Below are 27,655 nucleotides of genomic sequence, written 5' to 3' on the forward strand. Positions count from 1 at the left end.
ATAAGTGAGACAGCTAGAAAGTTACTTGGTATAACATCTGGAAATAGAAAGGAAGACAAAGAGACGTGGTGGTGGAAGTGCAGAAAAGCATAAGGAAAAAGAAGTTGGCAAAACATAATTGGAATCGACAGAGTGATGAGAAAAGTGTAGTACAAGGAGACGGCAGCAGGTGAAGAGGGATGTGGTGAAAACCAAGGAAAATGCATATGAGGAGCTGAATGAGAAGATGGACACTAAGGAAGGAGAAAAGGATTTGTACCAATTGGCCAGGCAGAGGGACCGAGCTGAGGAGGATGTGCTTCAGGTTATAGCAATAAAGGATGAAGATGGAAATGTGTTGACTAGTAAAGAGAGTGTGTTAAAGATAGAGGAAATATTTTGAGCAGCTGATGAACGAGGAAAATGAGAAAGAGAAAAGGTTGGATGGTGTGGAGATGGTGAAGCAGGAAGTGGATGGGATTAGTAAGGAAGAAGTGAGCAGCGATTTAGAGGATGAAGAGTGCAAAGTCGGTTTGACCAGATGACATACCAGTAGAAGCATGGAGATGTTTAGGAGAGATGCAGGTGAGTTTTTAACTAGATTGTTTAACAAGATTTTGGAAGGTGAGAGGATGCGTCAAGAATGGAGAAGCAGTGTACTGGTACCGATCTTTAAGAATAAGGGAGATGTGCAGACCTGCAGTAACTACAGGGGAATTAAGTTGATCAGTCACACCATGAAGTTATGGAAAAGAGTAGTGGAAGCCAGGCTGAGAGAAGAGGTGACCATCTGTGTGCAACAGTATGGTTTCATGCTGAGGAAGAGCACCACAGATGCCTTATTTGTTTTGAGAATGTTGATGGAGAAGTATAACGAAGGTCAGAAGGAGTTGCATTGTGTGTTTATGGATTTAGATAAAGCGTATAAAAGGGTGCCGAGAGAGGAGGCTTGAGGTTTTTGTTAGGAGTGACGACGATGGACAGGATTAGAATTGAGTTTATTAGAGGGACAGCCCATGCAGGACGTTTTGAAGACATGTTGAGGAAGGCGAGATGAGGATGGAGCCACCAGGAAGGAGGAAAAGAGGAAGACCAAGAAGGAGGTTTATGGATAGGGTAAGGAAAGACATGCAGGTTGTTGGTTTGAAAGAGGCAGATGTAGAGGACAGGAGGGTATGGAGACGGATAGTCCACTGTGCCGACCCATAATGGGAGCAGCCAAAAGAAGAAGAAGAAGACTGTTGATGTTCCGTGTGTGTGTGTGTGTGTGTGTGTGTGTGTGTGTGTGTGTGTGTGTGTGTGTGTGTGTGTGTGTTTAGGAGGTGAGGTTTCTAAAGCCAGGTTCACGCAGTATTTCCGTGGAAGTCTGTCAGGTCTGACGGTGAGGCCTGGAAAGATCGAGAGTCAGAAGGTGATTTCCTGCCTGCAGGCTTGCAAAGAGGGACTGGACATCACATCTCTGGAGAGCATGGACAAGGGATTAAAGGTAGCACACACACACACACACACACACACACACACACACACACACACACACAGAATTATTCAGTAAGGACAAATATATAATATAACACGTTTGCAGAAAAAAAAATGGGGCGACAGATGGAGGGGAAAGGAGGTAAATTAGGCGACTGGTATGTGACTAAAATTCTAAAAATCTCTGCAGCACAGATGTTTTTTTTTCTTCACCAGTCTATAATATTTTACACCATGTTTAATCCACAGTGCTGTTGAACTTCCAGTTAGTCAGAAACATTTTATTTAAAATAAAAATCAAATCACAGGTTTTTAAATGAATGCTCTCATTCAAATATGTTCGTGTAACATTTAATAGGAATTGTAAGGTAAGTGCTTTACACACTGGTGTATACGTAAAACATAGTCATAGATAAGGTGAGAATTCTTTTAGAAGACATTTATGTACCATTTTTTAATGAGTTTGTAGTGTTGCTGCTTTATAGCATTTAGAGGTGAAGTTAAAGGTGAAGTTTCTCATATGGGAGGGTCTGCAGAACAGAAACGAGGGATTTGCTGATTCTCAGGAACCTAACAAGCTGCATATTTTGCCTTTTTAACTTTAGTTAGAGAGCCTAGCTAAGAACTGTTAAAGGCTATCTAGCATACGTTAAACCTAAGTAACAACATCTAAGAATTATAGCGCATCTTTCTGTAATCTCTTAATCCCAATTGCTTTGGTATAAAAATAGTTTGTTGTGTAGCTAATGAATCCTAAAAAGGCAGACTTCATTGGTGGTTTGAGATGTTTTTAAAAGAACAGATTGCCAGTCTGTTTCAGGTTATAGGTCTCGCCTCGATTAAGCAGATTGGAGCCTGGTCTTGTATTGCTGGAAATACTGCCTGGGAATGTTGCCAAGATGGCTGCTGAGTGGACAGAGTTTACAATGAGGAGTTTGTTCCAATCTTCAGAAAAACACTGAAATCTCTCCTTAACTGCACGTTGCATGTCATCGATCGCATCGATCACTTAAGAATAATAAACACAGAATCAGATTCAGAAGCAAATCTCACACTGATAATCAAGTGGTTGCCTATTTTAAATCCCAGAATTGCCAGGGAGCTCCTGTTTGCACCTTTGAGTCAGACACTTAACTCCTGAACTGCTCAGCTACGTGTCTCAAATGTAAGATTTGGATGAACGCATCTGCCGGATGAATAAATGTAAATGTACTGCAGGCACCATTTTTCATTTTCTCTCTGTGGCTGCAGTTCTTTTGTTCTTTAGTCTTTAATATTCTTCGGCTTAAGAAAAGATTTTAGAAAACCTACAGAATATCAGAGCTTGAGGAAGACAAAGGAAAGGGAGAGAGGGAGGGAGAGAGAGAAAGAGAGAGAGAGAGAGAAAGAGAGAGAGAGAGAGAGAGAGAGAGAGAGAGAGAGAGAGAGAGAGCGCGAGAGAAAGCGCAATAAGAAAGATTACAGATCTAGGCCCAAATCTCTGTTTTCATTCCATGGTTCCATGTTTCTCCCTCTTTCTGGTCTGTTTGTCTGTGTTAAGCGGTTTTCCTGTTCATTCCTTTGTTCACTCTTGCCTCACACACATACAGACACACACACACACTTTTTCACACTCCTTTATAAACACTTTCAAGTAGTCTTTTAAAGCCTCACAATGTAATAGATACCTACATAAACACACCGACTTCCCTCTGTAATTGACACTTTCATAAACTTACTAGGAAGAAATCACGCTGTCTCTCTAAACGCTGGGTGTTTTCTCCCCATGTTTCTGTCAGTTCCATTTTAACCCGGCGCAGTCGGTGCTGGTGATAGAGGGAGAAGATCTGGAGCAAGTCAACGCAGCGCTGAGGAAAGTCTCCTACATCAACTCGCGCCAGTTCCCCACCGCCGGCGCGCGCCGCATCCACATCTCCACCACAGTACAGTACGATCGATACGCTATCACCACCCATTTCATGTCCTCAGTTATTTTAATACCCAGGACTCATCCTTAGGCCCACACTACCTCCCACCTTCACAGCATCAGTGTAATAGAAGCATCCAAATTCAGTGTTGGTTTGAGTTTATAAACATGCCCACACTGCCTCAGATATTATTGTCAAGGTGTTTAGAATGCCACAGTCTCATTAAAAAGTTTCAAATCATGGGATGTAATGGTAAAATCATACATATTATATAATGATAAAATGATTATTTATATATTCAAAGCTGCTGCATTTTTCTTTTTTGTCTTATTAACTTTTAATAATTTTAACACATTTTAACTCTATATTTCCATACATTTATTTGGAAGGGTCAACAAGTTAGTTTTTTCTTACATCACATTATATAGATCACCAGACTCTCCTGTATTGTCTGAAAATGAAGTTGATGACAGTTAAAAAAAAAAAAACACAGCTTCTTAATTTTACCAAGAAACTAAAATGGATAAAATAACATTTTAAATAACATCAACAAAATACATCATGATATTTATTCCTTACTTCAAATGATTGGACATTGATTCTGTAACATTGAAAAATAGCATGAATGTATTCATTATCTGAACCCCATCATGCATCTCTCCCCAGTCCTGTAATCAGAATAAACTCTTTCTCTTTTTCATTATGACTGTGGAATGATAAGCCTTTAGTGGGTTACTAAACTGGCTTATTTCATCACAGCTCTGCTATTCAGAGGATAAAATATTTCAGCTGTGATATTTTGGGGTCTGTTTTCGGCTCTGTTGCTGCATTTTTTTCCCTTTTTTTTCCTTGTCTTTTTCTTCTCTGCTTTGATTCTTGTTCTATCCCAAAGCGGTTTTATCTGCTTACTTACTTTGTGTGTGTGTGTGGGTGTGTGGGTGTGTGTGTGTGGGTGTGGGTGTGGGTGTGGGTTTTGACGTGAGACTATTACCACTGTCGGACTTCTGTACCCCAAGGGACCATGTGAATATGCATGACAGAAAATGAATATTCATGAGGCTTGGGGGAGGACAGCACATCTCTTGTGGGGTGTGCCATGAAGCTGTGGGTGGAGTCCCTTCAGCAGAAAACACTGGGAAATTAGCATTGAGGATGAGCACACACGCAAATGCACACACACACACACACACACACACACACACACACACACACACACACACACAGAGCATTCTACACATAGGCAGCAGGAGCTAGTGATAAAGCATGACGGGTTGTTGAATAAGAAAATATATGCTGTTCTTTTACGCTACATTTGTGTGATAAAGGAGACAGGCTCGCCCTCGGGTCATGCAGCTGTGCAGCTGGAAGTGGTAGATGAATTTCCCTGTTACTACATACCTTACATTATTTAAGGCCCATTTTACTAAATCTTGAAGCAATCACAAATTTAGTGTGTACAAAACCGAAAGTTTACAATGTGTACAATGTAGGGAATTGCACAAGGTTTCGTCATTGGTCGACATGAAAAATCAGGCAAAAAAAAAAATAGCGAAGTGCAGATTTTTGCTTTTCCTGGTCTTACACTGTGTTCAAAGGAGTATGGGATCGATAATAACATGATGACTTTAATCAGGTGTATTAGAGCAGGGAAAAGCATAAAATGAGGCCGAATAACGCTAGATTACATATCATTTTCCTCCATTCACATCCACTCAGTGCACAATTTCTACTTTTTGCAGACAGCACTTCATGTCTTTCTTCTTTAAAATTATCCATCGTGAATGAAATTACAGTAACCCTCGTCAGCAAGGTTTCACTGGTGTGTATAAAATATCGAATTTCATGGTCATTCCAGTGAAGATCTGTTTTTGAGTCACAAATATAAAAATGTTGGTATGATGAGGGTAAGTCTATATGCAGTAATAAGAACGGCTTTGTGTGACCATGCCTGGATGTTTGGAGGTAGCATTGAGGCTTTACGTGGAAGTCAGAAGCTGAAAATATTCAGTATTTTGTAGTTATCTTCAATTGGAGACCTCTCTATGCAGCTGGGGATGGTTCCACCTCAACAGCCTAAAGATCAATGCAATTACTAAGCAACACAAGAACTTTGAGGATGGATCTAGACTGTAATTAATATCAAAAGTCTACTACAATGGCTCAGGACCACAGGTTGAATTCAATTCTCCCATCACTGCACACCTTCACAATAATAAACTGTAATGAATGGGCATTTGGTGCCACCCAGCTGAGGATGGGTTCCCTTTTTAGTCTGGTTTCTCTCAAGGTTTCTTCCTCATGCCATCTCAGGTAGTCTTCCCTTCTCACATTCGCCACTAGCTTACACAGTAGGGACAAACTTACAATTATAAAGAACAAACTTATCTATGTTCTTCTCAGCATAGTTATTTGCCACTATTAGACAGATGTCATATCATATCTTATATCATATGCTGGCTACCAGTTGGGAAAAGCAAAGATTAACGTATTTCCTATAAGGCATCTTTTCAAACTGCTGCTCATGATGTCACATTTTCCTTTTCACATTGGCATACACTCTTAATTGGTCATTGTCATTGTGATTGACAGTGGAGCGGGTATACCATTCCTCTAACCCAAAGAGTATTACCCAGAAGCTAATATTTTCTATAAAAGGTATTTGCCATGGATGGCTGTGCGATCATCAGGATTCTAACTCATGATCTCAGAATAATGTTAAGTGATCCAAATATCCAAATGTATATTAGTATTTAAACCCAAAGTGATTTTGGCCTAAACCAGATTCAGTGATTATTTTACTTTATATCTGTATTACTGAATTCTAGCCATGGAGCCTTGTCCCACTCAAAAACAAGGCCAATTGTCTGCAGTAGTCAGACTATACCACCAAAGGAAAAAACCCACAATGTGCTTAATAACGTTCAACCTTTCCATACTTTCATACCTGAATTTGTGAGAATGTGCTGTTTTAGAACGTGAGCAGTTTAAGATTTTGAGAGTGTGAGATTTAATTATGTTGGGCAGTAGAAGCTGATTATGCAGTACATCAGAACTATAATGAATTATTGATGAATGGTGAGCCTTTTATCCAGCCTTGTTCTTACTAGTGTTCATACCAGCACTATAATTATTAAGTGGTTTGTAATGGTTTAGCTTCCATTTGAAATTCACTTTGTTTTCTGTTTACTTTCTGTTTATCAGAGAGATCTTAATGCTTGTACTTTAGATTCAGTTTTAGTAATGTAGTTAGGACATATTGTTCATTAGGATCAGACATTCAGGATGACACTGAAACATTGGAGTAATTGTAAAAAAAAATAAAATAAAAAAGGAATATTGCTTTACCAAATGCAAACCAAATATTTTGTACAAAATGTCAATGAAAAGAAAATGCAGTGATTTGCAAATCTCATAAATCCATATTCTATTAAAACTTTCTTTTCGGCTTCTCCCGTTAGGGGTCGCCACAGCGGATCCTCCGCACGTTTGATTTGGCACATGTTTTACGCTGGATGCCCTTCCTAACGCAACCCTCCCCAATTTATCCGGGCTTGGGACCGGCACTAAGAGTGGCTGGGGATGGTTCCCTGACCGGGAATCGAACCCGGGTCGCAGCGGTGGGAGCGCTGCATCTTAACCACTAGACCACCAGGGGACCTGAAATCCATATTCTATTAAAAAATCATAATAATTGTAAAAAAAAAATCAAGGTAATTTTGAACTTGATGTCTGCAACATTTCTCAAAAAGTTGGGACAGGGCCATGATTACCACTGTGTATCATCAGGTCTTTTGTCCATATATATATATTTTTGCCAGAAAAAATGTCCCATTATGTGTCTTATACAGAACTCCATCTGCTCAACAGTTCTGGGTGTCCTTTGTTGTGTTTTTTGTTTCATGATATGCCACATAGAAATGTGACTAAAATATAACTAACATGACATCAGTAATAATATTATGTATATTGGAGGTGGTAGCTTGATGTATGTAATTAATAGAAACCACTCACTTCCTTATGAGGCTCTGGCATTTTCACTTGACATTTTTGATTGGATTGGTAGATTTTTTTTTAGTATTTTCTTCTTTTTTTTTTTTTTTTTTTATTGTTATATGTTTAAGGCCAAGTAAAGTTTAACCCTGGTACACGCCTGTTTAATTAGTTGATCTGTAACATTGATCTGGAGTGGGATAAGAATACACTTTGTAAGTGTAAGTCTATCCCAGGGCACCATACACACAAATTCACACAATGGTTTGGAAGCCGCCAGGAAGAAACTGACACTGGCAGATGAAGAACATGTGAAACCCCACATAGACAGTAACCTGAGCTCTGGATTAATCCAGTGACCCTGGAACTGTGAGGCAGCAATTTTACCTACTGTGCCATCGGGTAATCTGGATGTTTCAGTCACTAGAACTGGTTTTGTGCCACAGAAATCTCAGATCGTCAGCATCTTTACAGAGTGGACTAAGTATTAGAAATATGTTTCAATTAAGCCTGTATATACAGGAATACTTACACAGATTTATTTTATACTAAGATGCTTTGATGAGTTCTTTCACAAGTGATTAAATAGTGTGTAATAAAATACTGTAGTATTACTTAAGAAATACCCACACAATTGTATAAAAAATAATGTTTGTTAAAAAATATCTTTTAAAGATAAATATAAATATTATCGAACATATCCATGCTTATTGCTGCCTCCGTCTACTTTTATATCTTCTGGGTAGATTTGAATGGAGTGTTTCTAGTTTTGCTGTTTTTTTTTTGTATACACATTATCAATAGGTTATATGGTCAATGGGTTATAACATGGTTAAGGGGTATACCTCCAGAAGATCGTGGCAAAACATTTTTTTTTCCACAAAATCTCGTCATTTTTCTGCAATAATAATAATAATAATAATAATAATAATAATCATTAATATAATAATAATGATCATTAATATAATAATAATGATCATTAATATAATAATAATCATGATTATTATTATTATTATTAAAGTTATTTTTATTATATTTCAAAATCTTCTTCTTCTTCTTCTTTCGGCTGCTCCCATTAGTGGTCGCCACAGCGGATCATCCGTCTCCATACCACCCTGTCCTCTACATCTGCCTCTTTCACACCAACTACCTGCATGTCTTCCCTCACCACATCCATGAACCTCCTCCTTGGCCTTCCTCTTTTCCTCCTACCTGGTGGCTCCATCCTCAGCATTCTTCTACCAATATAACTCATGTCCCTCCTTTGCACATGTCCAAATCATCTCAATCTCGCCCCCCTCACCAAAACATCCTACATGCGCTGTCCCTCTAATAAACTTATTTCTAATCTTGTCCATCCTCATCACTCCCAACGAAAACCTTAACATCTTCAGCTCTGCTACCTCCAGCTCCATCTCCTGTCTTTTACTCAATGCCACTGTCTCTAATCCATACAACATCGCAGGTCTCACCGCAGTCCTATAAACTTTCCCTTTCATTCTTGCAGATACCCTACTATCACAAATCACTCCTGTCACTCTTCTCCACCCACTCCACCCTGCCTGCACTCTTTTCTTCACTACCCTAACACACTCTCCATTACTTTGCACTGTTGACCCCTATTATTATTTTATTATATTTCAAAATAATATTAATAATTGTCATTAATTAATAATTAATAAGAATTACACTTAAATATTTAAAAAAAAGCTTTTCTCTAAAAAGCATTGGTGTTTGCCAGAAAGTTTTACATTGTGTAATTCAAAGGGGAAGTTTTTAAGCTTAGAGAGCTTTGACCACACTTAACTTGAATGATGCATTGAAAGAAATCATTTATTCATCGGTAGGCCACGCCCACTTCAGATCTAAATACATATTCAGATGCAGATACATTCCTAGAAGATGTGAACATTTATTCAGCTAAAGAAAAAAGGACAAGAAAATTGCTCAGACCAAACACACAAGCGTGCATCACCAGAACGTACACACTAGTTACACACTCAACAAGATTAGCATTAGGATAAAGAAGCAGATGCTAGTATTGTTTGAAGATGAGCAGATGGACTGCTCATTACATGTGATTGTAAATCATTTAAGCAGCAGAATATCAAGGATGCTGAACAAAAATGAACAAATATAACAGCTGGAAAGACTGAGTGGAAATGAGTTTTCAGTAAATCAGAAGGTGGTGCTGGCACTGGATTATCAACCATGTATGATGAACAGAAGTTGGAAGCATTTGGTATGGAAATTGAATGTCGAAAATCAAAGAATCCTTCCTAGTCAGTAAAAAATAAATTCCTAAAAAGGTTTTCTTGCTATAACTCACATGAATTTGATGCCAGAACATTATGCAAGACTTAAGTGTTTAATTATTTTACAGTTATACCTTTGCATGTTGTGTTATTAGAGGGGAATTGTGTAAAGTTTGGCCAGAAGGTTCTTTTGCAGTACAAGCAATAAAAGATGATTGTGACAGTGGTGCCCTTTCCTGCTCCATAATTACACACTTCATAAGTCGTATTCGCGAGGGTTGCATATCTGGAAAGAAAAAAACAAATAAACAGAGGTGTTAATTAAGGCTTGTAAACATAATTAAATGTGGTTTAGAGTAATGCTTAATAAGTGTAATTACTGTGAGCAGAGCACTAATTAATTCTGAGAAGGAAGCTGAGATGGGGAGAGAGATTATGTTGTGTTCTGAGTGCAGAAAAATGCTGGCACAGTGCGTTCATGTGACAGATGTGTCTTTTTCCATTTCCACCACATTAACTCCCTAAACAAATCACTGTCGCAACAGTTTGCTTCGCTTGTATGTGCATGTGTCAGTTTGTGCAACCTGTTTTACATGCCTTACTGATTTTGATTGGACCCATAACTTTCCCGGGGTGTCTAGCTGTGTGTGTTTACTACTAGCAAGTAATTGCAGTGGGTTTGTGGGTGTGTGTCTTAGTGTCTGTGTGTCTGTGTGCGTTTAAAATGTTCCATTGGGAACAACGTGTGTATTTGTGTCTAGGTGTTTCGGAGAGGACGTGTGCATCTCTGTTCCTGACATCGATGCAGTCGTCATGGTAATGCAACCAAGTGAACCGAGAATCACAATTACAGGGGCGGAGCATCTCAGCATCCCTGCCCCTGACCTTGCCCTTGGCCTGTCATTGTTCAGGGATTTGCATATCAGCAGCACCGTCATGAAGAGTGACCAAACTGCACACAACACAGGTACTTAAACTTAAACATATCTAAGCATTCATTCTTTAGCATATCCTATGTTTGTGTACACACATAAAGTATCCAGTTCAGCATATATTATTTACAGGAAACACAACAATAAATAGAACTGAGCAAGAAATACAGTCCCCGCTTGTTCACAGACCCTTAGTCAAGCTCAGCAAAATCATGTTGTTGTTTTTTTGCACATTTCAGCAAATAATGCAGTTGCCAATACATACTGGGCTCTATAAATGTTTTATATAGTAGTTCTGGTTTGAATACATGTTCAAACCAAATATTTTCATTTAGTCTTCTTCAGTTGCCATTTCTTTTTTTTTCCTGGTCCCCGGTATGGCTAATCTAGAAAAAAAAGCACACATTTTACCTTCACTAGCAAGTGTTAAACACCACATTAATCTTCAATAATGATTAGTTTTCATTTAACAGGTATAAAATGCATTGAAATGAAACTCAGACTGCCTTGAGATTCATTTATAGCTTTTAGGGTCATTGTAAGTAAATAAGAAGTTTCATAAGTAAGTTACATAAGTAAGCAAGCAAATAACTAAGTACGTACGAAAGTAAGTAAGTAAGCAAGTAGGTCAAAATCCAGTCTTAGCACAGAGATGTGCAGTTAAGGGTCAAGGTTCTTGCTCAAGGGCTCAAGATTGAATCAAAATCCATTTTATTGACAAGTACTGCCTTAACACACAGGGAATGCGACTCCAGTTTGTAGAAACTCCTGCAGCCATACACGTAGCACCTAAATTCATTTTGTAAACAAGAAACCATGGCAACAAATAATAAATAGGTAGCAGTGAAGTGTGCAGGGGAGCAAACAACCAGTCTTTTAATCAAGTTTTAATTATAATTACTTATACATGTATTTGTATCGTGTTCGCTTCAACATTTAATATAGACCCATGGAGTTTTTGGTTTTAGTACATTTTTTTTCCTTCCATCTCATTTGTGACTCGGTATGGTTAAAAAATACTAGAATACTAGTAATGCTAAATAAAATATGTTTTTAAAGATGCTAAATACAGGATGTGCATACTGTACTTCTCTTGATTTTATGATTCATTAATCAACAAAATATTTTATCCTTTACCTCATCTAAATGCAAGGGCACCACATCAGTGCATCTTTAAAGCACTCAAATCTAAATAGACAAAGACTAACCTAAGGCAAGGGAAAGGGTTGAGACATCCAGTGTGTCAGTCGGTATTGAAGAGTTCAAAACACAAATGTCATTTGAGCTTCACAAGTGGATTGGCTCATTTGTCATTTTAATAGTGAAGGAATGTTGAGGGGTTGGGGGAAAAGAAGGTCACCTGTAATACATTTTTGAGTGATAACAAGTAGCAGTATACACTGGTGTCAAAATGTAGAGTTTCCCCACAAAACGTCTAAAGGTTGACATTTTATTTAAAGCCATAAGTGAATATCCTTGATCTGCATCTGTAATGTAAAAGATGTGTTATATGAGCTTTAAATGGGAGACTGATTTTTATTTAAAGAATGCCACCTGACCTGACGTATTTGTTTCTCTTTCTCTCACACACACAATATTTTTGTTGCATCACAGGGTTATGCCATGAGGGAGGGAAACCTCTAAAATCAAGTCAGTCTAACCCAGTAGTTACCATGACTCACAGCAGCAGATCTTTCCAGACTTCGTTTTATTAGTTGACCAGTAGTTCTAAACTACTTATCTTTTTCATATTTAAACCAAGAACTGTTTAAGGACCACTGTTTTTTTATAAAGAATGCCAGACGGTACTTCAAAAAACAGACACACACAACTAGCATCATGATTAAACTAGCTTAGTGAGATTGAGATGTCTCTGAAAGTGCTGGTCGTGTCTGAATTCATTCTTCCATAGTGTGAAGAGTATATTTAAATATTATTTAGCTTTAATATGCTTTGAAGAAAACTGCAGGATAAATTTCAGTGTAGGTAGGAGCTGCGTGAACCTTTTCACTCCATTCAAAGCAATATTAAAGTGTTAATGGACCATTTTAGCACAGATCAAAAATAATATTTCCTGCATAGTCTTGTGCAGTTGATCAGAGAATTGGCTTCAAACAGAGAACACTTTTTTTCATGTCTATCTGACTGTATTTCCATTGCTGCAACTAGAAATTTCCACATTGTTGCCTGCTAAATGTATTCATCAACTAGTCTGTGCAACTCCTGGTGTGGAAAGTGCTTATCTATCACTGGGAATTGGGATTTGTGTCAAATTGCTGTTGTAAAATTCTGTTTTCACAAAATTTGGGTTTCCCTATATTTTTCTACACCAACACGATGTGGAAAATACACACATTTACCATCATACAATTTCTGTCTTCCTTCAAACATAAAGCTAGAAAATAATTCCTTGCTATGCAGCTTTTCCAACACAGTGAACTACAGTGGTGGACGAATTATGCAAGCCATTTTCTTGAGTTAAAGTAAAGATATGCTACAGAAGGTAAAATATTACTTCAGTAAAGGTAAAAGTGCTCCCTTTAAAATGTCACTTGAGTAAACGTACCAAAGTATTTGCATTCAAATGTACATAAAGTATCCAAACTACTATGATTTATTATGGCTATAATGTTCATGTTATCATTTTTGTCACAAGACTCTTTGCTTAATCAACTCAGTTTATATAAAAAGACTCGAATGTTACACCAATCTATTAATAGAATGATGATATTAATTCGTCAAACAATGATATCTATTAAAATTAAAATTTAATCATTAGGCCAAAACCTTCTTTTTAACTATTTAAAAGAAATGAGGCCACGGGTGTTGTGGCAAGTTCGAGTCAGGAGTTTCTTCAATCATTTATTACTCTCAAAATGTTCTGCTTGCTGTTGAACTGACTCTGAACTGTACGTTGGTGATAAGCAGATACTACCAACCAAGTTTAAAACAGAGCACGCGCTCGACCCTGATCGGTGGCTTGCTGCGTGATTGACCAGTTAAGTTTTTATCTGCTCATAAATAAAAAGGGACGACTGGTTTTGCAAAATGTATTTGAGTAAAAAGTACAATATTTAACTTTGAAATATAGTGAAGTAAAAGTCTTTCCAAATGGAAATACATCAATAAAGTACAAATATGCATAAAAGCAACTTAAGTACAATAATGAATTACATTTACTTCATTACTGCCCACTACTGGTGAACAATAAGCATTGATCATTTTGTTGGCTATATGTAAGAGTGAAATGGACACACAGGTTCGCCTAATCCGTTTAGGTTTTTTTGTAAACTACATGCATACCAGTAGTCAGTACTCTTTTACAGTCAATGGTGTTGACCAAACGTATAATATTCATTTAAGTGGTTATACATTTAGAAAACTCTACAAATAAATAAGTGATTATGTTTGGAAATGTGCGAATGTAGATAATAGATGTAGATAAAGGAATATTGTAGATAAATGGTTAAAGTGACTCATAAAATATAAGGTATGAGCAAATTAAAATGATTTGTTAGGTGCATTAGTTGTTTTTTTTGGGGGGGGTTTTGCTTCATTGGAGTGCTATTGCAAAGGTTGAACTCCAAAAATGTCCTGGTTGATTGATTATATTTGGGTATGGAGAAATATTTCATTAATAAGCTGTAGAGCTACAGTATGTAACACTGTTAAATAATGTGTGGTTCGTTAATTAAAGTGAATTTCCATATTAAATAACATATTTCATTCGAAGTCAGAGGGTTCCAGAGTGCCACAGCTTTTACTCTCGCGTTCAGCGGCACTGTGTTACATTATTCATTTATCCCCTGTCTCATGTGTGGTTCTGCTCAGGGATAACAGCAGCAGAAAACGACAACAAACCCATAAATAAGTGAGAAAACGATATGAGAGCAAGGAGGACAGTCCCCTCTTAGCTCTAAATAGACCATATCACTCATTTATGAGCAGCCCTTCCAGTGCAGAGTTCTTCTGGCTTTTACTTCCTGTACTGTAGGTCTCCACTTGTCTCTCGATCATTTTCTAATCTAGCATGTTTGTCTACTCTATTTAATTCCCATGAAGACTTAACATTTTTACACCCAGGAGGCCGTCTGCTGCAGTTGATTGATGACTGAGAAAGAGAAAAAAACAAGCAGAGTCCCTCGAGAGTCAGGCTTCAATTAGTCATTTAAAATCAAGCTCACGCTTTTTCTGTGTGTGTGTGTGTGCGTGTGTAGTGCACAGGTCAGGCATGTTAGAAGAAATCGTCCATAATCTCGACTACTGTGACATCTTGGTGTTAGGAGAGGAGTTAAGGGAGGGGTTAGAGACCCTCCAGCTGCCACACAGTGCACTCCTGGGCAAACACTTGGACTACACAAACTCGACATCCGGCATGTCCATTTATGGTAATAAGAGCATCTAATCACGCGAGTGCAACATACAACTCTTGTCGTACATGCAAACAATTATAGCTCTTGTCTTGTGCATGTGGTGCAGGTGTGGATTCCATGGTTCACTATGCGCAGGTCATCAGACAGGTGCGGTACCAAAACCTGCAGAGCGATGCATCAGCAAGAACATTTAGAGTGACCTGCTCTGAACTCAACGGGCGATACACCAGCAACCCATTTACACAGCAGGTCAGTTAGATGCAGTGTGCAAATGGAAATGTGGAATCCATCCACTTACTGACAGAGAATGAAACATTAACAAATTGTCCCTTCAGTACAATTAGTTACAATGTATACTTTTTTGGTCAGTAAATTGAAATTAGACAATCAAAAATTGGAAAAAAAAAAAAAAAAAAAAGGTAATTTTTCTATTCCTAAACTGACCAGGCTCTGTGAGTCTGTGCCTATTTTAGCTCTAGATTCCTGTTTTTTGGCTGATGGGAGGTGAACCCGATGTGGCATTGTAACCCATCCCCTTCCTCTGGGATGCGTTTCTGCTCACCACAGTTGTAAAGAGTGCTTATTTTACCATAGCTTTTACTGTCAGATCTGGCTGTCCTTAACAACTAGTGTTTCCAAATGCAGACCAGACCAGTTTAGCAAACACCAAAACCACAACCAAATAAGTCTCTGAGACAATATTCTTAGACAAGAGACTGATGTGTAATTTAAACACTAACAAGCATTTGTCCTCTATCTGCAACATTTTACACATTACCCTACTGCATGTCTTCCATCACCACATCCATAAATCTCCTCCTTGGTCTTCCTCTTGTCCTCCTCCCTGGTGGCTCCATCCTCAGGATTCTTCTACCGATATACCCCATGTCCCTTCTCTGCACATGTCCAAACCATCTCAATCACACCTTCCTCACCTTGTCTCCAAACCGTTCTACGTGCGGTGTCCCTCTTATAAACTTGTTTCTAATCCTGTCCATCATCATCACTCTTCATGAAAATCTAAGCATCTTTAGCTCTGCTACCTCCAGCTCCACCTCCTGTCTTTTACTCAATGCCACTGTCTCTAAACCATACAACATCGCAGGTCTCACCACAGTCCTATAAACTTTCCCTTTCACTCTTGCAGAAACCCTTCTATCACAAATCACTCCTGCTATCACTCTTCTCCACCCACTCCACCCTGCCTGCACTCTTTTCTTCACTTCTCAAACACACTCTCCATTACATTGCACTGTTGACCCCAGGTACCTGAACTCCTCCACCTTCTCCACCTCTTCTCCCTACAACCGCACCACTCCACTGCCCTCCCTCTCATTCACACATTTACTCTGTCTTACTCCTCCTGACTTTCATTTCCCTTCTCTGCAGCACGTACCTCTTCAGGTTCTTCTCAACCTGTTCCCTACTCTCACCAAAAATCACAATATCATCCACAAACATCATAGTCCATGGATTCTCCTGTCCGACCTCGTCCGTCAGCATGTCCATCACCACTGCAAACAGGAAAGGGCTCAGAGTCGATCCTTGATGCAGTCCAACCTCCACCTTGAACCAGTCTGTCGTTCTTGCTGCTGTCACACTGCCTTCATACATGTCCTTATTAATATATATATATATATATATATATATATATATATATATATATATATATATATATATATATATATATATATATGTGTGTGTGTGTTTTATGTAAATCAAGGTAACTACTTGATTGATACTTAAATGATTGATTTTACTATAGATAGCATATATAGCCCAAACTAAGTGAAGTAAACTTTACCATGTATAGAATTGTGATTGTAAGATTTGAATGGATTTTTTATGCCTTACTTACACACGAGTGAAAAAAATTAAACAGATGGCAAAGCGAAGAGCTATCATCAGCACAGATGGCACTTGAAAAGTAAAAATAGGTTTAAAAACAGGATATATATATATATATATATATATATATATATATATATATATATATATATATATATATATATATATATATATATATATATATATATATATAAACAGTTCATTTATTTTATTATATAAGGCCATTTGAAACGTTGACAGTTTAGTGCTGGATTTGCTGCAGTTACTGTTCGACACATAATCAAGCCTAGAAGATAAATACACACATTTTTCCACCACTCCATTCAATGATGACAGATGCCAGTTATCTAAGAGTACATTGACTTAATTGAATAGCATCCTTATATGAAATATACAATAAGAAACAAAAATAAGCAGTGAAAAACCGAGCAAATGTTTTTTTTTTAAGATTTCTCACCAGAATGCATTTCTTTTTTCTTTGTCTCAGATTAATATACTTCACAGAGATCAGCCTGTCAAGCACGTCAGTCATATAATGGCTAAACCCAAAACCATGCAACTTAGTCATCATCCAATCACAGCCTTCAACACCCAGAGCTCTGGTAAGTGACAGTATGTGTGTGAACATTGAATCAATAGCTGGTGCTAGATTTTCTGCTAGCATTTGTCCTTTTGACCACAAGGTTCATATTCCATGAAATGTATTTTAAAGAAAAATTAAGGAATGGGTGTATTTACCGTAATTTCCGGACTATATAATGGTTAAGAAGACCATGCCAAATTTCGAGTGGAGTCATTAGTTATTTCTTCTATTTGGGTCATCAAACACTAAATGGAAACAAATTGCAGGTTGGAACTAAAAGGGTGAGTGAAAAACAAAAGAAAAATCAGGCCGCATTCACATAGAATTAGTTTAAGGAATAATTGTCATACATTTACAGACATCTAAATTCAAATATTACTTGTACCGGTAGTCCCTGACTTATGATGTAGATGTGTCTCATCGTAGCTTGAAAATATTGTCAGGACATGGCCTAGAATACCCAGGAGTCTTAAAAAATGGTGATCAATATGGGGTAGCATACTGTAATGTAATGTACGTGTGTAGCAAGTCCATGGTGAATAAGGATGCAATGAACATGACAAACTGAATTATGGTACAGAATTTGACCTTAAAACTACTCTCATGCTTTTAAGATTAATGTTTTAAATGTATACTATGTGCAACTTTGAAGGTAAAAGTATTGAATGTACACTTAAATGAACCAACCTTGCAACTTGGAAAAAGGAATGGTATAGTTTAGTACGCTTCTGTCTGAGTGTGAAGGGATTATTTAGCCTTTAAAAAAATTAAAATAAAAAAAGCGGTGGCTGCATAAACAGAGTGAAACAGCATCAAGGAAAAGCGGCAGTGCTTTCAAAAGCCGTGTTAGCTCACTGAGGCAAAGCAGGAGCAGCAAAGCCTTTACAGGTCATGAAGAATTAAAAAAGGATGAAAACCTACATGAGCTACATTAATGCAGTACAAAGGATGACGTCATTCGTGAGAAACGGCTGCAGAAGGACGCAAAAGAACAAAATGAGATTTTGTCCCTGACGAGCAACAAAATAATTCACGGTCTGGGTGATGCCATACCGGCTCTCCCTGTTGTGTCATTTTCTTAGTCACAGATGACATTAAAGTCTTCTCTGGGGCAGCAGAAGGAATCAATATGTCTGCATTACTCTGACATGACCCGGTTTCACAAGAGGCATTTGTGGGCTTTATTTCACACAACCTGCATGACAGAAAAAGTCCCTGAAAGAAAGAAAAAAGGTCATCAATGATATTTGGTGTTTAAATCTCTCTCTGTCATGCTTACAAGGTGGGATTTACAGCAGTGCTGCCAGTAAGTCAAAAAAGCACAGTAAATCATGAGGTGACATTATAAAAATGGAGTCCTGTTTAATCATTTTTAGTTCACTTTATATCACTTTAGTTCAAGATCTGCCATTATTTTTCCTTTCAAAGCTTCTCTATAAATTTCTCTCACCTGTGATAATGGTTCTATCTCCAGATGTGCCCAGTGTAGTGATCGTGGTGTGTGTTGCTGTTCTGATGGTGGTAATAGTCTCGGTCATCTACCAGCTTTACCTCAAACACGTCCAGAAGGTCCCAGATACACACACAGAATTAAAGGAAGAGAAGGACTTGGATCTCTCAGCCCTTACCATTACGGTGAACCCGTTGGAGGTAAGCAGGGGATTAGAAAAGTAGTAAACTCTAGAATATAAAAGATATAATCACAAAAAAATGGATGTAGATTTAGCTCAACCAATGAGTAACAAAGAGGTAGCCATTGTGAGGAAAAATGTCCTGAGATTGCATGAGGAAAAGAAAACCTTGTTCACTTCTGGATGGCTGATAGTGGAATGAAAAATCATCTGGTGTAAAACAGTAAACAAACAGTACTAAGTGTCCTGAAAGGACTTTTAGTGTAAAAAAAAAACACTGCAAATAAGAGTCCTGGGATTGAGAACAGGACCATTTTTATGATTACAGCCATTGTTCTTAAGTACCAAAATACAGTATCCAGCTGGGCTCATCCTTAGGAATTGTAAATTGCAAATCTTTAGGGTATTCATGAGGGATCACCTTCTACAGCAGAGAGTGAGTCACTAGTGCAGAAACTCCATGCAGAAGTAGAGCATTAGGGGGGAAAACAACTGAATATACTATATATAATGGTGTTTGTGTGTGTGTGTGTGTGTGTGTGTGTGTGTGTGTGTGTGTGTGTGTGTGTGTGTGTGTGTGTGTGTGTGTGTGTGTGTGTGTGTGTGTGTGTGTGTGTGTGTGTGGTGAAGAGCTTCGAGGAGCTGCAGCCAGCAGAAGAATTAACTGAAGAAGAAGTGGAGGACGAGGAGGAGGATGACGAAGATGACATCACTTGCAGTGAATCAGGCAGTGATGATGATGAAGAAGAGGAAGCTCCAATTCCCAGCATGCAACCACAGGCAGAAATGCTGAGCAAGCTACACTGGCCAAAGGCGTCATTGCACTGCTGAGAACACCTTCCCACACACACGCGCACGCACGCACACAGACACACAAACAGACACACTCCTGTATATTTGAAGGATGCCTTCATGAAAAAACAGGAATATAAGAGATCCACTGAGAAGAATTTTCCAAGGCTGTAAGACAGTTACATGAGCAGACTTCAGATTGGCAGATGATTGATGATGTATAAAATGGTGAAGGTGACACCAAACATTATTTCAGAACGTTTGAAAATTACATTATAATACACACTATATGCCCAGAAAGTATATGGACACCTGATCATCATTCCTTATTTGGGTCTTATCCCAAGCACACAATTGTATGGAATATGCTGTGGATTTAAGGTTTAACATAATTGGAACTAAGAGGTCCAAACCTGTTCCAACACAACTTTACCCCTGTGAGAAACATAAAGCTTTATCAAGACATGGTTTGAGAAGATTGAAATAGAAATATTTGAGTGTCCAGCACAGAGACCTGACCTCAACCCTACTGAACTCCTTTTAAATGAATAGGAATGCAGAGCTTGCTAATGCACTTGTGGCTGGATTGGCCATGCTCCGAAATCTAGTGGAAATTATTCTCAGATAAGTGGAGATTATTATACAAGTAGAGGAGGACTAATTCTGGAAAATTCTTGTTCAGCAAGCACATATGGATATAATTGATCAGGTGTGCACATACTGTTGGTTATAGTTTAGTTTTAGACACATGTATACATCAGTCATTTAAGTCAGATAGTGATGAGATCATTTTGTTTAATTCTGACATTTTTATCCAGTCACAGCAAGAAGTATGGAATGATCTCTGAGCTTTATTAGCTTTACGTACCTCTATGGAGTCTCAATCAATGAAATCTTTATTAAGTTCATTTAAATCATGATTGTGGTATTGATGAAATTTCAACCAAATCAGTTATGCGTTGGGAACTACAAAACAACTGTACGGCTGGAATTAATGTTATTACTTCTTAATGTACCAAGGAATAGATCAGAAATGAAAGTTTGGGAAAAGAAGTCGGATGCCATGATGCATTCTGTAACACACCTCAAGATGATGAAAATGGTTTCAATTATTTCTGTCGTTCACATAATCCGCAAATATTTTTTTCTAATATTGCCTTAACAGAAATAGTGCAATTGACATAAGCCTAATCAACCAACCGAATCTAAAACCAGCTCTCAAATAGTCCTTTATGCTTCTGCAACATCACATCATCATCAGAACAATGTAGAGCACCAAGACAAACTGTACAAAATAGTCAAGTGACCTAATAAAAATACATTCATGTAAGCGAAATTTTGTCAGCAGAACAGAAGTGACTGAATTATTCAGTGCTTATTGCCTCACTGATCTTACAGTGAAGAGAAATCAGGCAAAGTGATGAGACAGAGACCGATGTAGATGTTGCACATTAACAAAATGAGAACTCGTTTCCCACTATTGACTTGGAATTTGGCATTTGTGTTGTTTTTCCATTATTTGGCAACTAGGGTAAAATCTTCTTGATGTGTTCTGTTAGGACACCAAATTCAGTAAATAAAAATTGCTCTCTGTAGTTCTCAGAGCTTTTTCTCAGGCCAGTATACATTTCTCTGCACCATGTTCTCTACATAAATATATGAGATACCACACTTCACCAGTCTCTATACAGACGCTCCCCACTTTTTTTTACGAACATTCACTTTCACGGATCCGAACAAACCTGAAAATTCAAAACAGAGGAGAGCGGCTGCGAGCTAGTCGTCAACCGTGAGGAGTCGACATGATGCGCAATGGACTCGGGCGAGTGAATTTATTTAATTTTTATCATTTTTTTAGAACTTAATACAAATTATTTTATACAGTATTTCGATTATTTTGATTTGTTTTACTATATTTTATTGTTTATTTTTAGCATTTATAGCTTACATTATTAGGATATATGTGTAGTCAATAACGAACAACTTACAAACAAATTGATGGTACGTTCGGAGCGTAACTCGTTCGTAAGGTGGGGAGCGTCTGTATATCCTTATGATTATCACAATTAAGGTTTATATTTTGAGGAATTTTATTAAAAATTTAGATGAGCTTTCGAATAGAGGTCGACCGATATGCCGGTTTTACCGATAGTTAGGTTGATAGTTGGCAATAACCGATTAATCAACCGATAGTTAAAAGATTACTCCATGTAAACAAGTACTGAGCTGTATAACAAAAATAAAAATCAAAGTAATTTCCATGTTCTAGACTTTGTGAAGACATTTGAACATGAATTTGAACATTTGAAGAAGGACATTTTAAACATGACTGGATTTATGTGAAATGGTATTTTGGCATCTGGAATGTCCTCGAATCCAATGGATGGCAATCCACTTGGCTTGCCACTGAGTGGAAGATGTAGCACTGTTTAAGTGAAACCTGTAAGATCCTTCATGAGACTCACATGCGACTAGGATTCACGAAATTAGCTCTAAATCCACCAATGGTGTGCCAACATGGTGTTATAAATAAGTGATGGGTAGTCTGTTCAACGATGCCCTATTTTGCTCTTTTGTATCTAACCCAGTTGTGACTTCTGGAAGTGTACTTGGCAAATCCTTCAAGACCTACTTAATTAATTTATATAATCTGCACTCTGCACCGGTGGAGGAACATTTCCATGGCTGAAGATACTATTACTACTACTATTACAAGCCACGTGTATGCTATAAAACACGCAAAGGATAATCTGAAATGATTTTGAAAAATTCAATTTATTGCGATGGCTAATAAATTATGATCAGCCTTAAAAGGAGACGCAATAACTGTGGGCAAAATTGATAGACACGTCTCAAATTTCTGATGCAAACGTTGCCACACACTCTGAAAGCTTAAATCACAGGAGTGCATTTGGTCACCCTGGATTTTATAACCACTATGCGCTTTTTCTGCTCTGAATCACCCAGTTAATAAATCAGATATCTATTGTTCATTCAGGACGACACAATAAATCATAGTGTAATCACGGTCATGATTTGTCATTAATGTAAGAATTTAAATGGGATATTAGTGAGGAAGTTAATTAATTGGCTTCATGGCTGCATTGCTAAATCTAATTACAGTAGTTATTACTTTACAAAATGTTTTTGTTTATGCTGATGTGTTAAATCACAAGCTCCATATTAATATATTTCAACCAGGAATGTTTTTTTTCTTTTTTCCAGACCAAGTATGTGTACATCTTTTTTTATTTATTTTTTTATACTCAGCAATTAACATACGTGACATGAGGAACATTCTGAGTTTTCAAGCATGAGTATTGTGGAACATTTTATTGAAGTTAATGAAGGAATTGTATCTCAGTGAACTTCAGATTGGAAGTTCGTGAGTTCAAATACCAGAACCCCCAAAATGCCACTGCTGGGCCTTTGGGAAAACCCTCAACCCTCAACTGCTCAAGTTTATAAATAAAATAGCAGCATCTTCCTTAAATGTAAATGCAGGTAGTTTTATGTTTGAGATGTTATACAGTTTATACATCATCATCAAAGAGATTGAGAATGTCCAACTTGAGGATTGTGTGGTCCTTAAAATTGAGAGTAAGATGTTTCCAGCAAAGTGTAGACCCTAACAAATCAGTGCGATTCGGATCTACTTGAGCTCATTTTTAATGACAGCACATGCATAATCGTTATGCATCCAAAAATGGGAAATTGTTCTTAGTGGATCTTTACATGAAGGAAATCTCGTTTACATACAAACACACAATCCAATCACAAAATAACCACTTACACACACATATGCACATACAAACCTTCTATTAGAGACTCCTGGCTGTATTTTGACTCTTTTTTGTGATAAGTGGAAAAGTGGAACCACTTTGCAAAGTTCCTGAACCCCTTTTTTTCCATCCTGTCTGCGGCTGAAGCTAGTGCTGTCATGGTGAAAGCTGTGGAATATTTCTTGTGAACTAAAACCTGGTCATGATTGCATATGCCAATTTCGCTTTTGGATCAAAGTGTGATTGTTACCTTTTCTTTTTTTTTTAATGAGGCCTGGAACAACTAATCTCTGTTTGGCTATCCTGCTAATTGGGAACTAAACAGTAGCCTATTTTACATGTGCACAGGTTTTCATTGACACTCGTTGGGCTTAGTAGCACCATGCAAGGTCCTGTAGTGTAGTGTTATGCGGGGTAACACGACATATCAGTAAAGCAAACTTTGTAATGTAATCTTTGCTGAATCTCTAGCATATGAGAGATTAGCATGGGCAAGAATTAAATGGAAGAGTTTTTGGGTCGTTTTGCAGTCTTCAGTCAAAGGTATTTGTAATTTAAGATCTAAGATCAGTGTGATTCATCCCTGGCCAGGATCAAGAGCTTACTGAAGATGACAGAGCTTTGCATTCTTTTTATCGGTACAGTGAAGTTTTCTTGTCTGTGATAATTACCCTAATAACACAATACATTTGAAAAACATTGCTAGAGTATTGCTGTAGTATAAAGTAAAACTCTGAGAGACTCTGTAATTGGAAAATCAACTTTGTAACATAAACATTACTTCTTTGATGACTTTCCTATAGTGGCATAGATTATAGTGGTATCTTATCCCTCACTTATGCTACAGATCAAGCAAATAGAGATTATGTTGACATTGTTTTGAGGTAGCACATAGTGGACCTGAAAGTCTGGGTTCAGAGTTGAACACGTTTTCTAACTTCAGACCCTGGCGAATAAAAATGTAGTCACTGGATAAACAGCATGTTTCGTAAAAGTCCCTTTGTCACCTTTGCCATATTAGACCACCTTTCTGAACTAACTGCACAAGTACCTGTCTGTCACATACTGGAAGCAGTTTTGTCCTCTGTGGTAATCTCCCCCCCCCCCCCCCCCCCCGCCCCACCCCAAAGAAACTGCAGGCATCAAGTCTCGCCCTCCACCAATAAAAAGGAAATAAACAAAAAAATCTGTGTACAGTAATGCATTCATTTCTTTGTAGTGTTTGTACTGACATATGACTAAAATGCAATCTGGTGTTTGAGAGAACTCCATCGAGGTGGTCTTCATTTCTCCGTGCTGTTACTGTGTTCACTGTATGTGGTTTTTCCGAGACACGCTTTTCCCAAAACGATGGCTAAAATGTCCTTTGTAAACAGATTCTGTCTTTGTATGTATACATGTGCATCTTGGATTCCTCTGCATAAACCCTTTTGATGTGTCTCACAATTTTTTACAGACTTACAATCACACACACACACACACACACACACACACACACTTTAGTCGGGATATCTGTGTGTGTGAGAGAGAGAGCAGCAGAAGATGAGAAAATGACACATCACGCCGTGTAAGAGCATGTGGATGCTTAGCTGTGTTTGTGAAATAGTCCATTGACTGTAACAGGTTACATTTGTGTGTGTTTGACATCCAGGAAAAGAGATAAAGAAGTCAATAGAGCTGAAAGAATATTTTTATTCTGTTTTTTAATGTTTATCCAGTTGAGATTCACTCTCTTTTTTGGTGGTCAGTGCCACAATTTTTCTGTCCATAAATAAAGATTTGTTTTGGGGAAAAAAAATATTTGTGTCTATCATTATTATTATTATTTTTATCAGGGGGCCAAGCACCAAAGGTACATAGATACTCTATTGCAATTTTACCTTTTCTTCTTCTTCTGATCTTTTGGTTCTATGGTCTATTTCAAGATCTCTCTGATAAAAAGTTGTGAAATTCATCACACTAATTGCAGAAGGTTTACATATTAACCAAATTTTTACCAAGTGCTGCCAATAACCATGTATACCTCATGATCCGTGTTTTTCTAGATTTTCCACTATTTCTTTCTGTATCTCAACAACTTTGTGCACTGACAGAAAACTTTATAGTCACCTTTAGGTTTATGACTAAAAGGCTATGTACCCAAAAGGTTTCTGGACAGTACTAGAATTGTAACTACTTTTCCCTTGTATCATCTAAAGAGTTTGTGCTACATTAAATTTTTTTTTAATCCCCTGGAGTAGGAAAAAGAAAGCTATTGTATACTCTTTCTGCAAATTGTATCCAATCATCACCAAATTTGGCAGACATCTTTTCCAAACAAGTCAAAAGAATACAAATGGTTTGCCTGTAATTGGCTGATAGATCTGGCAGGAAAGCTCCAAACAGGAAGTGAGGCTCTATCTCCGCAGCACCTTGCAAGCTCAGTAACTCTTCCGGAGATATCGATATTAATTAGATCTCCGTCTGACCCTGCAGAGCTCGACCGGGCCACTCAATGCCTATAATCAACGTTCTGTTACACTCTAGATGATGGAGCTCTTCTTAAAACCAAAATGATCAGGTAAAAAAATAAGCACTGTGGTATTGTGATCATACACGCACCTTAAAACAGACCACTCGGAAATTAGAACGTAAATTCTATCAAACCAAATTCATAGTATTTCAAATAGCATGGAAAGAGAGCCTCCTGAGTTATAGAAAAGCACTTAGTGCTGCTATTTATTTTACCCTCATAGAATAAATATAAATCCAAACTATTTTATAAATAACCCTGTAGACAGCACTATAATTATTGACTATCAATTACAAAGTTTTACTCCTATTCATGAGAACGACCTAATTTCATTGATTTCCCTTGCCTACAAGTTTCTTCAAACAGATAATTCCTGAAGTAATTTAACCTGTTTTTTTAATATACACTTCCATTAGCATTGGTTATGTAACTAAATCTTTCAAACTGGCAGTTATCAGCCCCCTCCCCTGGTGGTCTAGTGGTTAAGATGCAGCGCTCTCACCGCTGCGACCCGGGTTCAATCCCCGGTCAGGGAACCATCCCCAGCCACTCTCAGTGCCTGTCCCAAGCCCGGATAAATGGGGAGGGTTGCGTTAGGAAGGGCATCCAGCGTAAAACATGTGCCAAATCAAACGTGCGGAGGATCCGCTGTGGCGACCCCTAACAGGTGAAGCCAAAAGAAAGAGAGAGAGTTATCATCCCCTAATTAAGAAACCCGGCCTTGAACCTTGTCAGCTGTCCAATTACAGGCCAATATCAAACATGCCCTTTATCTCTAAAATTCTAGAAAAGGCACAGCAGTTATGCTCAAATCTACTTAGGAATATTTTTTTTTAATGTATCAGTCAACCTGTTATTGGCCTCTGATCGGGGTTTTGTCTCCATACTTGTTTTGCTTGACCTTAGTGCCGTTTTTGACACTGTTGATCATACTATCCTCCATGATAGACTACAGAATGTTGTTGGAATAAAGGAAACAGCTCTCATCTGGCTTAGGTCTTATTTGTTGATGTAAGTAGTGAGTTCTCCGCACTCTATGAGGTAAATTTTGGTGTTCTGCAAGGATCTGTCTTAGGCCCACTGCTTTTCTCTTTATATATGCTGCCTCTGGGTGAGATTATACATAAACATGGTTTTTGCTTACATTGCTATGCTGGTGATGCACAGTTGTATATTTCAGCAAAGCCAGATGATAGAGATCGGCATTATTAACAATGTTGAGGAGTGTGTAAAGGTTATTGAACAGTGGATGCCTAATAACTTCCTTCTGTTCAACTCGGATTAGACTTAAATACATTTACTAGGACCACATGGAGCTAGAAGTAAATCTTTCCAATTAATTAGCATCTCTGGATGGTCTTTTTGTCTCAGGGTGTACAGCAGTCAAAGACCTTGGTGTGATTATTGACCCTAGTTTGTCTTTTGAGGCACATATTACAATAATATTAACCAGGATCCCCTTCTTTCATCTTAGAAATATTACTAAAAATTGAAATATGATGCCGTTACAGGATGCAGAAAAACTTTTTCATGCTTTTGTTACATCCAGATTAGACTACTGTAATGCTTTACTGTCTGGGTGTAAAAGTGAGTGC

The 27,655-nt window shown here is 37.9% G+C and overlaps 1 protein-coding gene across 1 annotated transcript in view; it reads left to right on the forward strand.

The window, feature by feature from the left end:
- clstn2b (calsyntenin 2b) overlaps positions 1 to 25,346 on the forward strand; it is a 286,166-nt gene extending 260,820 nt beyond the window's left edge. The window contains exons 10-17 of the mRNA XM_083547861.1: positions 1,299 to 1,465; positions 3,234 to 3,382; positions 10,369 to 10,574; positions 14,757 to 14,927; positions 15,019 to 15,161; positions 17,248 to 17,362; positions 18,818 to 18,993; positions 19,605 to 25,346. Of these exons, the coding sequence (XP_083403987.1) occupies positions 1,299 to 1,465; positions 3,234 to 3,382; positions 10,369 to 10,574; positions 14,757 to 14,927; positions 15,019 to 15,161; positions 17,248 to 17,362; positions 18,818 to 18,993; positions 19,605 to 19,805 (1,328 nt within the window). The 3' untranslated portion in view covers positions 19,806 to 25,346. The remainder of the gene's footprint in view (positions 1 to 1,298; positions 1,466 to 3,233; positions 3,383 to 10,368; positions 10,575 to 14,756; positions 14,928 to 15,018; positions 15,162 to 17,247; positions 17,363 to 18,817; positions 18,994 to 19,604) is intronic.
- The last annotated feature ends 2,309 nt before the right edge of the window (positions 25,347 to 27,655 follow it).

The sequence above is a fragment of the Silurus aristotelis genome (assembly GCF_946808225.1).
Source record: "Silurus aristotelis genome assembly, chromosome: 8".
Lineage (NCBI taxonomy): Eukaryota > Metazoa > Chordata > Actinopteri > Siluriformes > Siluridae > Silurus > Silurus aristotelis.